This window comes from Mus caroli, chromosome 10 (assembly GCF_900094665.2).
Source record: "Mus caroli chromosome 10, CAROLI_EIJ_v1.1, whole genome shotgun sequence".
Taxonomy (NCBI): domain Eukaryota; kingdom Metazoa; phylum Chordata; class Mammalia; order Rodentia; family Muridae; genus Mus; species Mus caroli.
Window position 1 is genome coordinate 56627770 of NC_034579.1, and position 15007 is coordinate 56642776.

The 15007-nt window shown below is 50.6% G+C and overlaps 1 protein-coding gene across 1 annotated transcript; it reads left to right on the top strand.

The window, feature by feature from the left end:
- The first annotated feature begins 9917 nt into the window (after nucleotides 1-9917).
- Neurog3 (neurogenin 3) lies at nucleotides 9918-11563 on the top strand. Its single transcript, XM_021175310.1, has 2 exons — nucleotides 9918-10155; nucleotides 10271-11563. Exon 2 carries the CDS (start codon nucleotides 10272-10274, stop codon nucleotides 10914-10916), a length of 645 nt encoding a protein of 214 aa, XP_021030969.1. The 5' UTR covers nucleotides 9918-10155; nucleotide 10271; the 3' UTR covers nucleotides 10917-11563.
- Nucleotides 11564-15007: the final 3444 nt, after the last annotated feature.

Genomic DNA, 15007 nt, shown 5'->3' on the forward strand with positions numbered 1-15007 from the left:
TAGCCCTGGCTGTCCTGGAACTTACTTTGTAGACCAGGCTGGCCTCGAACTCAGAAATCCACCTGCCTCTGCCTCCCGAGTGCTGGGATTAAAGGCATGCGCCACCACCTGAAATGATTTCTAATAATATTTTCCTATACCTGTAGACTGGAACCTAGCATAATCGTCATCAGATAGGCTCTGTCCAGCCACTGATGGGAGTAGATAGACCGACACACAGCCAAATATTAGGTAGAACTCAGGAAACCCTTCAGAAGAGGGGGAGGAAGGACTCTAAGACCCAGAAGGGCCAAGGACATCCCAAGAACACAACCCACAGATGCAACTAACCCAGGCTCCTAAGGGCTCACAGAGACTGAACGGACAATGAGAGAGCCGTGTGGATCTGACCCAGGTCTTCTGCATACGACGCTATGGTTGTTCAGCTTGGTGTCCTTGTGGGACAGCAAGTCCCACAGTGGAGCGAGGCCTGTCTCTGACTCTTTTGCCTGTGTTTTTGTTTGTTTCTCTTCTATTGGGTTACCTCATCCAGCTTTGATATGTGGGTGTGAGCCCAATCTTTTTATAACTTGTTAAGCCATGTTCAGTGAACATTTCTGGGAGAATGACCCATGTCTGAAGGGAAATGGGGAAGGAGTGGATCTGGGGAGCAGGGAGGTTTGGGGTGGCTGGAAGGAGAGGAGGGAGGAGAAACTATGGTTGAGATGTAAAATATGAAAGAAACAACAAACAAAACATTAATACTCCCATGGAGAAAATTGTAAAAATAAACAAACTGATGCAATGGTGTGGATCTGGATTCCCAGACCCACACCCTAGAGCAAGATGGGGGAGGGGGCAGAGACAGAAACTTGCCAAGAGCTTGGGGGCTGTCGAGTTTGCCGACTGAGTAAAGGAGAGACCCTGCCTCAAAAAAAAAAAAAAAAGTTGTTCCCTTAGGTATAAGTCATGGCAGTGAAAAAACTGGGAGACAACAATATTCAGACAAAATTCAAAGTATAAAGTGGGTGTCTGTAAGTCTACACTGACATAAAAAACCACCAAGTCTATAAGCAAATAAGGAGGTGGATATTTTTCCATATTGAAGAATTCCAAGTAATTACATAAACATTTTTTTCAGGAACTGAGACTTGATTCTCTGTTCTTTAAGTATGATTGGTACTTAGACACACACACACAAATACAAAAACCACACCACACATATATGTCACTAAGATACACACATACACATATATGTCACTAAGTATCAACAGGGTACTCTCTATATATCCCTGGCTGTCCTGGACCTCTGTATGTAGCCCAGGCTGGCATTAAACTCACAGAGACTCTCCTGCCTCTGCCTCCCAAGTGCTAGGATTAAAGGCAAATTTGATCATACCTAACCCCCCCCCAAAAAAAAACAAAAACAAAAACAAAAACAAAAACAAAAAAACACTTTTTTTTTTTAAGATAGGCTCTCTTGTAGCCCAGATTGGTCTCTAACTCACTGTTCAACAGAGCAAATAAAATAAAATAAATATATTTTTAAACTCCTCTTCGTGGATTAGAAATTGAAAGAATTTTCTGTAAGGGTGAAGTCCTTCTATGAAAACCATAGATGACATCATACTTTGTGGCGAGAGACGAGAGCCATGGGCAAGGAGTAAAAAGTCCTGATGAATTGGTAGATTCCATGTCCCACAGGAAGTGCCACAGGAGGTGCCACGCTAGAGGGGAAATGGAGAAGTTAAGCACACATGCTTGGTGCACTACAGGCATGTGCCTCTGGGCTGGAAAGAAACTTTCGGAAATGGGCTGATAGAGGCTACAGTTTTCTCAGGCTTCAGACTGCAATAATAAACTTCACCTATGACCTGGAATGCTATACACATATACATATGCATATGCATTTACATATACATATACGTAAATTACATAGATATGTGTGTTGTCATATGTGTGTTGCCATGTGTGTGTGCGCGTGTGTATGTGAATGCGTGCACACACAGACCCAAGGCTCTTCTCCGGAATCTTCCTCAATTGCTCTTCATCTCATATAGAGAAGCAGGGTCTCTTAATTGAACCCAGAGCTCAAATGTAGCTGGCCTGGCTAGCCACCTTGCTCTAGGGATCCCTTGTCACTGCCATCTAAGGGCTGGAATTCTAAGCAAGCCACCATACCCACCAGAATTATGTTCTGCTGATCCAGTAAATGGACTTCATTCTTATTGCTTATAGGACAAGTGCCTTAACCACTGGGGAATTCCCCCAGACCTCACAGAGCTATTGCAGCAGATAAACAAGTGTCCCTTAGCTGTGCCCAACTGGTTTCGACGCTTCCCAATGTCAGGACTTCTCAATGTGTAGTCTGTAGAACTGGACAGTTACCCTAACTCTATGCTCATGACATCATAGAAGGAGATAGGACATCCGAGACTTATCCATTTCCCTCCTCTAAGGAGATCACAGTCATTTCAAGTCAGGGATGATGTCTTTGCAGACAAGATTCTACCTTTTGTACAGAGGACTCTCACCATCATCTGCTGAGGATGACATGGTTGCTAAGAGAGCTCTAGTCCCTGCTTTTTCTAATCCAAGCCATTTTCCTTAGATCTAATTCCTGGGACCTTGGGGGAACAGCTGGCCACCACCTCCTCATAATGACACTTCATAAACATTTATGAGACAGAAGGAACATGCAACCAATTGACCCAAGGCACCTTGATGCCTGCGCATTGATAAGACTTGATTTGTAACTTCCTGTGCCGACTGCTCTTTCTATACATGGGTCTGCAAAATGCAGCCTTCGAATTCAGTCAAGGCATATGGAGGGTGTGTCAGAGCCAGATATGGTTTACATAGTATCTATGGTTTCCCGTGAAAAAGAATGGATGTGCCAACTGCACACAATGTCACCTGGCCTCATCTGTTAGCCTCCACTTCCTTTCCTTGCTATCATCCAGCCAGGATCTAAGAAGCATTGGTTTGTATTGTATTCTCAGAACTGGGACCTAGTGTGTAACACAGAACGAAGATGGATGGGGCACAGATTTGGGTCAGGCCCAGGGATAATGTACAGAAATAGGCAGCCTCCTGGAAAGGTCACAAGTTCAAAGCCAGTTTGGATAATTTACCAAGCTCTTGTTTCAAAATTAAAAACAGAGACCCAGAGGGCTGGCACGAGAGCTGTATAGCCCTTGCCTAGCACTGGTGAAGGAGGGGCTATGCCAAGGATGGGAGGGTCAAGGAAGCCCTCTGTCTTGGTATCATGAAAAGTCTGGTCCTTTCTCCAGGGCAGTGGCTCTTAACCTTCCTAATGCTGCGGCTCTTTAATCCAGTTCTTCACATTGTGGTGCCCTGGCAATCATAAAATTATTTTTGTTGCTACTTCATAACTATGATTTTGCTACTGTCGTGAACTGTAATCTAATATATATGATATTTCTGGTGGTCAGGTGACCCCTGTGAAGTGGTCATTTGACCCTCAAAGGGTCATGACCCCCAGGTTGAGAACCACTCCTCCAGAGCATAGATGGTTCAAGAAGCTCTAGAATGCCTAGGAAGAGGAAGCCTCACTATTGTTCAAAACCTCTTCCATTCCTTGTGCCCATAAAACCCCAATGGAGACTTGCAGGTCCCAAAGGGCGGAGAGATGGAGACCTTGGATACAGGCAGAGGTGGGGAGGGGTGGGGGGCCGGAAGAGCCACACAGTGAGAAACTTTCCCTGTTGGCTAGCTGGAATGGATACAGAGGAAGCTGCCTTCCAGTCTGGGATACTTTGGCCTTAACTGATTATATGAGCATCTAAGAAGGTGATCTGCCTCCCTTACAATTCCATATAAATAGTACCGTTTCTTAGCACTGGATGGTATGCATGGTACTGTTACTAAGTCCGAGTGGTATGAATAGTACTGTTAGTATGTATCGAGTAGGAAGCTCTGCTGCACCTCAGCTTGCTGCTTCAATACTGGCAAAATCAAGAATTGACTAATTGTTTTTTATTGTATTGTTTTACATGTATGGGTGTTTTGACAAGCTTGAACGGTGGCTCGCCACATGCATGCAGTACCCGCTGAGACCAGAAGAGGGCGTCACACTGCCTCTCCATGAAATCGCAGGTATAAACAGTTGTGTAACATGAGTGTTGGGACTGAACCCCAGGATGTCTGAAGAAGCAGCCAGTGCTCTTAACTGCTGGGCTCAGCTTTTTCTAACAAGTTCTTTGCTAGTATGCTTTAAGTACTTAGATTCAACTCGTAAGAACAGATCCACGCTCACACTAAAAGGAACCAGTATAGTTTTCTCCAGAAACAGGTTGGGGAAGCACCCAAGAGTCATACCAAACACCCGGCTGGAGGAAATGGAGGTCAGAAAGTCTGGCATCAGGACATACTGCCATGACGTGGCCCGGGTGTTATATGTGTGCCAAGGGCTGGAGGTTGGGGGCCAAGGATGGCTTTCTAAACACCAGTATCAAACGTGTGCCTGCTACCCTGACCACTGTGGCTCTAGTCCTCAAAACTATCAAGCCATTGGCCCGAAGTACAGCCGGTAAAAGAGAGACTGGATGTATGGGGGGGGGGGTGAGGGGTGTTGATAGTCAAGACTTCTAAGCTTTGTGTGAACAGAAATGTCACAAAGTATGTCCCCCATAGCGTCTTCCTTCAGTAGAAAGGAAACCAGGAGAGGCTTACAGAGGTGACGCGATGAAGCACTGTGCCAATCTGTCTGGAGACAGTGGCAGAACCAGCCTTACTGTCCGCGCTGTGGGCACGCGCGCATGCATAGGCGCACGCATGCGCACACACACACACACACACACACACACACGCACACTCCGTGCACTTCTCACTATATTTTGTCACCTAGGCCAGGTCTGAAAATTTGCACCAACCTCAAAGAAAAGTGACAATTTCGAGAGGTGTGGTGGCCCCAGATGGGTCGTCAGAACCCAGAGTCTGGAGAGGGCCAGAGTTCAGACGCTGTGGACTCCTTTCCAGGGGAGGTCCAGGCAGCCAGCCATAAGGCTCATTCTGAGCCCTTCTCCAAGCGCTCACTTGGCTTGAGCGCTTCATAAAAGGGTAGGTATCAACGTGGTGACCATTAGAGGTGGCCTTTCATCTCCTCTGGCTTCCCTTGTTTGTTTTTGGACAGAGAGAATCACGAAGTCTGTTTATTTTCCCAACCTGGGCAGGCGAGGAGTGGGACATATGGGCATTTGCGCTCCGCATCTGTGTCCCCAGTTGCAGTTTCTGTGGATGCTTGCACGTGTGTGTGTGTGTGTGTGTGTGTGTGTGTGTGTGTGTGTGTGTGTGTTTGGGACCAGACGCTGGGAACAAACGTACATCTGTTAAAGTCCTAGAGTTAAGCTGCCAAGATTCAAGATTGGGGCGTCAGGGGAGGGGGGGCGGGAGACAGAGGGGGGAGGAGAGCTGGAATCTCAAAGGCGAGGCCAAAGCGCCTGGCCCAGGTATTATGTCGGGAGAAGGTGAGGCGACCAGCTGCTCCTTCTCGCGGGGTGGGTATGGGAGCGAGGGTGCTTGTGCGCCTGTGAGGAATACACGCGAGCTGCCTAACATATGTCGCCACAAATCACAGAATCTTTCCCTCCTCCCGCCTCCCACTCCCCTGCAGCTCCCGACCCAATGCAGAGCTGGAGACCGCTCTGAGAAGAGGCGTGGGTTCAACAGGTGTCTGGGTGCGCAAGGCACCTTTTCAAGCATTGATAGGCGCGGCCCGCAGCAGCAATAATGTGGATACTTTGTTTCCTGGCTCTGCAGCGCGAGCTGTGGGCGCTCGGGGGAGGTGGGGGGAAGCGGCTCCAGGCAGAGCGGGGGATCTGGAAATAAAGACCTCGGGTGCTCCAGAGCGTCCCAGCCCCTCTTCTCCCTTTGTTCGAGGACTCCCTGGGCCGAAGCTCCCTCGTGCGCTCTGTGGGGTAGCATATGGCGCCCTCTCACCTACCCAAGAAAAGGAACCAGCCACTCATTCAAGAGCGCACGAGCTCCCAGGGCCCCCAGAGGGGGGAGTCACTAAGGGAATGGCCCCTCTCCTCAAGCCCATGAGCAGCTCGCCTTATCTGTCCCCACCCAACCTGCACCACGCTCTCAGCTGGTGCAGCAGCCGTTGGGTGGGGAGCAAGGCGCTGGGCCACAGCAGCCAGCGGAAGCGCCCCAGCTCCTGGCAGATGAAATATGGGGTTGGTGAGCCCCTGGAGACCATATGCTTTCAATAAAAGAAGACAAATAGGATCGAGATAGGCCTTGCAGCCAACCTGTTATAAATGAGTGGCAATTGGGCCAATGTACACGGGGGCAGGGCCCCTGGGGGGGAGGCCCGCTCAGTGCCAAATCCATGTGTCAGCTTCTAGGACAGGTGTGCCCAGGGGCCAGGGGCCAGGTCTCCCCCCTCCGGGTTTATCACGGCAAAGGTAATATTGTGCTAACTATGAGTAAACAGTCATTGTGAAGACCAAGGAGAGTTTATCAGAGGCAAACTAGTTGTGGGGGAGGCTTAACAATAAAGTTGCTCGCCTTAGGAGCAGGTGATGGCTGGCTACGCAGACTCCCGCCAGAGATGTTTTCCAAAGCATCCCGCTTTACAATCTCTTGTAATTATTTATTAAACGGAATCTATTTATTATTATTTTAGCAAACACTGGGGACAGGTGGGGCTTTCTTTTCGTCGTCTCCTTTTGTTTGAAGGGCTGTTTGAAGTGGCCAGTCTCGGTCCCGGCAGCCTCGCTCGCCAGATTTTTGTCTTCCTCTCTTTCAGGGCCAAAGCGAAGGCGAGAGAAAGAAGCCCCCTCCTCTGGCAAGCCATTAGCTATTCAGCTTCCCATGGGGGCCCCCCTCCTTGCTCGATCCTCAAAGAACCCCCAGGCAATGCTAGCTTTACCCCCTCCCAACGGCAAGACGCTAGGGCCAGCCGCTGCCTAACCCTCTATACCAAACTGCCGACCATCTCCAGGCTTCTGGCTGTCGCCTCTCTCTTAGAACCCCTCAAACCTCCAGGCAAGCCTAGGTCTAACAAGGTGGAGGGGCACAGGAGTCTTGGAGGCCTCAGAGGCGGTGGATGGATGACCCCTCGCTGTAAGAACAGGCTGTCCTGGGGGCGGGCGCAGAGGGCGATTTACAAGCACAATTGGTGCGCACTGCGCAGTCAACTGCGCCTTGACCTCCACCTCCGAAGGCTCGGGGGATTAACTTTGCATAGGGATCTGTGAGTCCCCTGCAGCTAAGGGAGAGGTTGTGGATCCTGAATCTCTAAATTTCTAAGAGTCCCGGGCATTCAGCTTGGCCTCCTGGCTAAATGAAGAACGGCAGGGAGTTTGGGCATTTTTCAGACAGTGCTGTGCGCTCCTTACTCTGCTTTTTACGCAAAGCAACTTCTGGCAGTCTAGCCTACAAGCGCAGAAGGTCCCCGAGCAGGAGAGATGGTGGAAAGCCTGTACAAGAATTCCAAAATGGTCTCTGCCTATTAAGAAACGTCTACTAGAGCCCCCAGAATTCTTTCTGTCTCGGGAAGTTCTGCGTTCTAGCCAAAGCCCATTAGTCTCACGGGATAGATCCAACCAGTCCCATTTCCATTTCAAGTCTAGAGGCAGATGAGAGCCACAGGTATACATAGCTCTTCTGAGGCCCAGGGAGTCACACGGTGGCTTGGTCCCTTACAATCTGGGTTCCTCTCCACAGACCCTGGTTGCATTTTTTTTTAAGAGCCCTGGGGGATGCCTTTTAAGTCACTTTCCCAGGTTCTCCTTTTTCAGAGAAATAATTCAAGCAGAGTTGTGATCTGGGAGAGAAAAGCAGAAAAGCCTAGCACATCTCTGGCTAGGAGAGCTAGTCATTAGTCTTCACTAATCTAATCCTGCCAGTTTTGAAAGACTCAGAACAGCCTCTATTCTCTGCATTTTGGGGGTGTCTCTCAATCTTCCCAAAGCAAATCATGCCGTCCAAGGGGGAAAAGATCTAGGTCTCAGAGTCTTAGGCTTTGAATTCTTCATAGTTCTGATCGGATTTGCCCTGTGACCTTGGGCAAATCACTTCCTTCTGGGGACTTGGCTTTTCCATCTGTAAAAAGGGCCTTACGTCTCCATTCCTGGGACCAGAAGACACTTGCTTGAAGCAAGGCACGTCCTAAAGGAAGACCTACTAGCAGGAGATAGAACCTGAGGACCCAGTTCACAGGAAGGTCTACCCTTGCCTGCAGATTCAATTTCTCTGCAGTGGGGAAGGAATTCCCTCCTCACTCTCGATCATTTTAGGGGTAGTGCCATGCCCCCACCCAATCCTACAACCTCCCCTCCTGCTGAGTGCCAAGCAAATCATCCTCTGCCCAGGGGATTTTGTACTGCTCCCTCCTCTTCCCTGCAGCCCAGGCGGCCAGTGGTCATCACAGAGTCAAGTCACACACCTACCTCGACCCTGACTCTACGCCTTTAGCCTCCCAGCCAGGGTATGACTCCTTCTACAATATCCGGGAGCTTCGGAGTTAGAGAACATACTAGAAAGCTTAGAGTTACTGCCAAGAATCTTTAACTCCCAGCCACAGCTTCCTCCCATGCACATCCTGACTAGAAGGGGGGGGCAGGAGAGAGAGAAGGAGGGAGGGAGGGCAGGAGAGAGAGAGAGAGAGAGAGAGAGAGAGAGAGAGAGAGAGAGAGAGAGAGATCAGCGGAAGCCACAACCCCTCACCCTGAGTGACCGGAAACAGAAGACCACGGGGTGTCCGAGGCGGGGACAAGAGAGGCGGGTCTGCAGGGAAGAAAGGACAATGTCTTAAGGCTCACAGAAAAGATTTCCAGATAGCTTTAAGAGGGACAAACCAGAAGTCTCCCTGCCCTGGGCTCACCCACAGTTCGGGAGTGATGGGGAGGGAAGGGACGGGAAGGAGTAGGACTAGGTGAAGCTGCTAGTCCTCTCTGGTCTGTGATTGGACAGGGGCACTAAAGGGAGCAGAAAGTAGATCTGCTTTTCTCCCAGGGCCTGCACACGGAGGCATTGAAAAGACAAAAAAGGCTAGCAGAGAACAAGTCCCTCCTTGACCTTTGCCTATCACCTGCCTCTCGGGTCAGGCCTTCCTGATAGCGTCCATAGTGGGGCGGGGCGTGATGAGATGCCCCCTCTGCACTCTCTCTACAACCACCCTCGCCTCCCGAATAGAATCCAATGTCTTGGATGAGAACTATGGTGGGGGTTTTCAAGGTCTGGTCTGGGGGCTGGAGGGTTGGATCCCTGGCCAAGCGATAGTTTCTGAGTAGAAAGGACTTGAGCAGGGACCGTCTCTGGTCACTCTGTCCTCTTTCCCAGAATGGAGAGAGTCTGTGAAACATGGTTGCACACACATTTCCTGACCCAACCCATAGTGGCGGAGAGCTGGATAGCACTTTGAACTAATGGGCGCTCCTCCCAGCGGCCAGCCAAGAAGACACTTGACTCCTTGATCGCTGGTTGATTTAGACAAGCCATTTCCCTCTCTGAGCCAAAAGTCCCCATGTGTAATACTCAAAGAAGAGGCCTTCCTTATAGGCACCCCCCAAACCTCCTTCATGCTACCAAGAAAGGGTCTGGACACATGCCAAAAAGAAAGAGGAAAAGGCAAGGCTCTCCCAGGCGGCCAGACCTGAGCCAGACGGGACTCTTCTGGCTGGGCGAGGCTCTTTGAGGAACTGAGAGTTGCTGGGACTGAGCCCGCGACGGGGAGGCGTGGAGTGGGGGAACAAACAGAGTGCTGCTCCCCTCCCCCGACCCCTGCCCTTTGTCCGGAATCCAGCTGTGCTCTGCGGGTGGGGGCTGGGGGGGGGAGGAGCGGGCTCGCGTGGCGCAGCCCCTGGGCCCCCGCTGCTGATTGGCCCGTGGCGCAGGCAGCAGCCCGGCAGGCACGCTCCTGGCCGGGGGCAGAGCAGATAAAGCGTGCCAGGGGACACACGACTTGCATGCAGCTCAGAAATCCCTCTGGGCCTCACCACTGCAGCAGTGGCTGAGTACCACCTCGGAGCTTTTCTACCACTTCCAGACTCAATTTACTCCAGGCGAGGGCGCCTGCAGTTCAGCAGAACTTCAGGGGGAGCAGAGAGGCTCAGCTATCTACTGCGGCTTGACACTGACCCTATCCACTGCTGCTTGACACTGACCGACCTGCTGATCTCTATTCTTTTGAGTCCGGAGAACTAGGTAACAATTCGGAAACTCCAAAGGGTGGATGAGGGGTGTGTGTGGGGTCCCGCGTGCAGTGACCTCTAAGTCAGAGGCTGGCACACACACACCTTCCATTTTTCCCCAACCGCAGGATGGCGCCTCATCCCTTGGATGCACTCACCATCCAAGTGCCCCGAGAGACACAACAACCTTTTCCCGGAGCCTCGGACCACGAAATGCTCAGTTCCAATTCCACCCCACCTAGCCCCACTCTCATACCTAGGGGCTGCTCCGAAGCAGAAGCGGGTGACTGCCGAGGGACCTCGAGGAAGCTCCGCACCCGACGCGGAGGGCGCAACAGGCCCAAGAGCGAGTTGGCACTGAGCAAACAGCGAAGAAGCCGGCGCAAGAAGGCCAATGACCGGGAGCGCAATCGCATGCACAACCTCAACTCGGCGCTGGATGCGCTGCGCGGTGTCCTGCCCACCTTCCCGGATGACGCCAAACTTACAAAGATCGAGACCCTGCGCTTCGCCCACAACTACATCTGGGCACTGACTCAGACGCTGCGCATAGCGGACCACAGCTTCTACGGCCCGGAGCCCCCTGTGCCCTGTGGGGAGCTGGGGAGCCCTGGAGGTGGCTCCAACGGGGACTGGGGCTCTATCTACTCCCCAGTCTCCCAAGCGGGTAACCTGAGCCCCACGGCCTCATTGGAGGAATTCCCTGGCCTGCAGGTGCCCAGCTCCCCATCCTGTCTGCTCCCGGGAGCTCTGGTGTTCTCAGACTTCTTGTGAAGAGACCTGTCTGGCTCTGGGTGGTGGGTGCTAGTAGAAAGGGAGGGGACCAGAGCCATCTGGAGTGGGAGGTAGTGGAGGCCCTCAAGCATCTCACCTCTTCTAGCTTTCACTACTTGGATCACTAGCCCTCTCACTGGGCCTCACTAGGCTTCTCATCGGTACCCTTGCTGCTGCGCACAGCAGACACTGGGGGCTGCTCTTCTCTTAACCCTTCTCGGTGCAGCCACCTCAAACTCTCGCTCCAAGCATTTGAGAATGGTAGCACTACCTAGTCGGAGACTCCCATACTTCCTAGTGAGTCCGCCCTCATTCAAATCCGTGGGCCTCCAACCATCCATCACTTTTTCCAGGGTGACCTAATCCAGTGTTGAGTCTTACCTCACTGGCTCCTCCATCCAGCTCTTGGCCCATAGATGATGTTCATCGTCTTTACTGCAGAGTTTCTGAGCTTCTCCATTCTGCCTTAGTCCACGAAGGTGATCTGCCTTCTTCTGCACTTTTCGAGTCATTACCCTTTCCCCAGGGGAGACCGGGCTGTGAACCGGAAAGCCCTAGCCTATGGCTAGAGCAATCTCTCCAACTTGTCTCCCGTGTCTAAAGTGTGAGTTGCAGGGACGGGTTCCTGAAGCACTGTTTGTCTCCCTAAAAAGGAAAAAGGAAAAAAAGAAAATCAGTTTGTAAATGATATAATGCCTTTTGAAATGAATTTTGTTATGGTAAATTATATGCCTCCTGCCCCATTTTTGTATTTGTATTTATTGATGCTATTTCGTGGTAGGAGAGTTTATATTTTGTACATAAGAGTATCAAGGACTGGTGATTGAGATTTTGAGATAACAAATAAAAGATGAACCATTGAGAATCTTCAGCAAGGTGACTCCATTGTGTGGAGAGAAGGGGAGGAGGGTGACAGCCAAGGCTGGGGATGTCTAGAGTAATTCTACTCTGCGAAATGAGAGGAGCGAGGTGAGAATTTCCTAGGGAATCTCTGGGACCTCTCTGCCTCCGGTGCTGGGCTGGAGGTGGGGCAGACTCTTGGTGGAGAGTATGAAGTCTCTTACGAAGTCATTAATTAGTCAGGGGCTCTTGTTTTCTCTATTTCCAACAGCAGTTTAAAAGAAAGGCAAATCTCTTAACTGGGGCTAGTGATTTTATAAACCCTACACACATACACACACACACACACACACCCCTGCTTGGATCTAGAACTACACCGCCCTTAGGAAAAGAAGTAACAATAGGAGTCCCTAGAAACACCACCCCAGGGATTCCTCCCCTAAAGTATTGAGATACCCAAAAAGACTCTACCCCTAAGGCACATTTTGCTGACTAAATCCCTAGAAAACCATCTTTTCAAACGTTTAGCAGAGAAGGTAGAGGCTCCAGCTGGAATCTCTATACCCCCAGAAACCTATACTCTGGATTGAAAGTGTATTTGCTTGCAAAGTGCCCTCCCTGGCTTTGGATCCCAGTGGGCTCTCTAGCTCTCTGGGTGGCCTGAGACTGACTCACTGTAGCACTGGAAGCTAGCTGTCCAGACGATACTAGGAGAGAACTAAGGCATGGAACTGATTCTCCCAGAGAAGCTGCACCGAGCTATTAGAGAACTGCACAGCTTATCTCTTGGGGCCAAGATAATAGAAAGCAGATCCCCAGAGACCAACCCAAAGGAGGAAGAAAGAAGCCAAGCCACCCAGGTGGATTGCTGTCAGTGAGTGGTTTGTATGCAGATTGCCTCTGTGCTGGAGTTTATGGTGGCAGTTTCTCAGACTCTGATGCTAATGCCTCTGGTGTCTCTCTCTTCTGTGCCCTCCCCCCTCAATCTGAACATTTTCTCTATTCCCAAATCCCTAAAGGAAGCTCAGGGGAGCTGTCTTCCTTATCTAGGATAGGGGTTGTTGGAGGGGGTGGGAAGGGGACACTGCAAACAAGTGTATGAACAGAGCGTTGTTTCTGTTGGTAGCTTTAATCTGGGAGGGGGAGATTAATGGGTTATTGGAAACTTCAACAACAGCCAACTTTCCACCTGGGGCACTGCCTGGGAGCAGGTGTCAAAGAGCTCCGTGCTGTACACAGATCAAACCAGTTATGTGTTGGGTACGGGGAGTGGGGGAGGAAGGGGGTTGAGGTATAGGCAAATTTTTGAAAAGCAGGAATGTTCCCGCCGCCTTCTGAGACAGTACAGAGACAAAAGTCTCTCAAGACCAAAGTAACATTGTTGCTACTTGAGAATGAGCCACAGGTGGAGGGTGAGACAGCTACCTGGGCTTGGACTGCAGAAGGCTTGCCCAAGGATGTCCTTGGGAGGGGGGAACTCAATATATGGATTGCTGAAGCAGAAAGATCACTTTTCCTGTACCAGACTGTGGAAAGTAGCATTTCTCTAGAGAGGGTGGGAGCTCCTTTGGTACAAGAGACTTGGTACAAGCTAGAGAGAATCGGGACAATGGAGAAGGCTGAGGTGCATCCACTGTCCACCCTCTCAGAGTTTCTAAGCACTCTCTAATGGAAGTGGGCACACACACACACACTCATCCTCTGCCCCATGAATGTACACATGTACAATTTAAAACCCCCCTCCCCCAGCTCAGCTGTTAACTATAGAGTTGAGGGTGGATCTGACTCCAGAGCCATCTGAACTGTTCTCAGTCAGGAGGGGTGGATGAAAGTTTAGGGTTTGATTTGAATGCCTGCAAAATTTTGGTTTCTGCGCTTTGGATAGCTGCATCAGCCTATGCTTCTCGGAAAGATGGGTGTATCAAACTCCAGCCGTAACACTCCCCTGCCTCCCACCACTCTGGACAGCTGATGTTTAGCATCCTTTAAGGCTCAGTGTATCTACTGGGAGCTCCTCTGGCTGGCCTTTGGTTAGTCCTGTGATCTGGGGTCACCCTCAGTATCCAGCTCCCAGAAACCCTGATCAGATTCCAAGTTCTGTCAGGAAAAGCCCTTGGTTAGAGTGAATCTTCTTCCTTCTCTCTAGTTTTTTGTCAGAACCCAGGCCTAGCTCCCAGAACTGCACATGAATCTTGGGCTCAATCCCTACCCCCAACCCCTTCAGCACACACAAGCAGGTAGATTTATGGTGCCCTGCCCCCATCCCACTCCTCCCACCCCCACCCACAGCCGGCCTTGGTTGGCGGACAAAGCAAAACCAGAGCTGTTGGAATGCTAATGTCTGGGAGCCAGGCTGCCGGGCTGGCACAAAAGCAGGCAGGGCTGAGAGGACCCTACCCTTTGGGGCTGCAGTGCTGTGTGACCTTGGACAAGTCGCCAAGCCTCAGTTAAATCTAAAGGATGTCAGAGACAGTTTCTAATAACTAGTAAGTGGGTACCTAAGAGAAGGCTATGCTTACAAAGAATGAAGTTATAAGCTCCCAGTACCCCACCTACACTTCTACCAGAAATGGTATAAGGAAAAAAACCACACCCTTAAGTCCCTAGCACCAAGGATGGTATAGGAAGGCTTGGGGTGGAATAGTTTACAGAATAAATATCAAACAAATCTAATTGCATTTATGTGATTTTTTTCTCTTTTGAGTTCCTCCTCCCCACTGTACCCCAACTTCAAAATCCTGGCAAACAAATGCTCATGGAAAAAAAAGCAGGAGCTAGCATCTGCTGACCTGCCTGCCCCATCTTCAAGGAGCCAGATGCAGGGATGGATGGTAAATGAATTAAGGCTAGGCATCCATCTTGGGTACCCTCCTGAAGCCAATGTGCAGGGTAAGATGCATGCCCTCACTCATGGGGACATGGATCCCAGGAGGCCAATTGTCATTTGATGACCATGGGAGAAACCAGACCTGGGATCCTGACTCTAGTGATTTGATGCTTTTCACTCTCTGCTCTTAGAGGAGGAACCAGAGTTGGGGGACAAGCAGTTGCGCAGCTATTTCCCCCAGGGTTCCAGTAAGACCTAGAGGTTCCCTTGTATGTTGCTCCACCTGACTTCTAGTGCTCCTGGCCCACTTCCAGGTCCAGACCATTACCTCTGCGTCCAGTCTGAGATGCCTAATTTTCCTTAGCTACTCCTTAGCACTGAAGCCTTAAGTGTGGCCCTGACCATGGTGCTGAAACAGTCATGT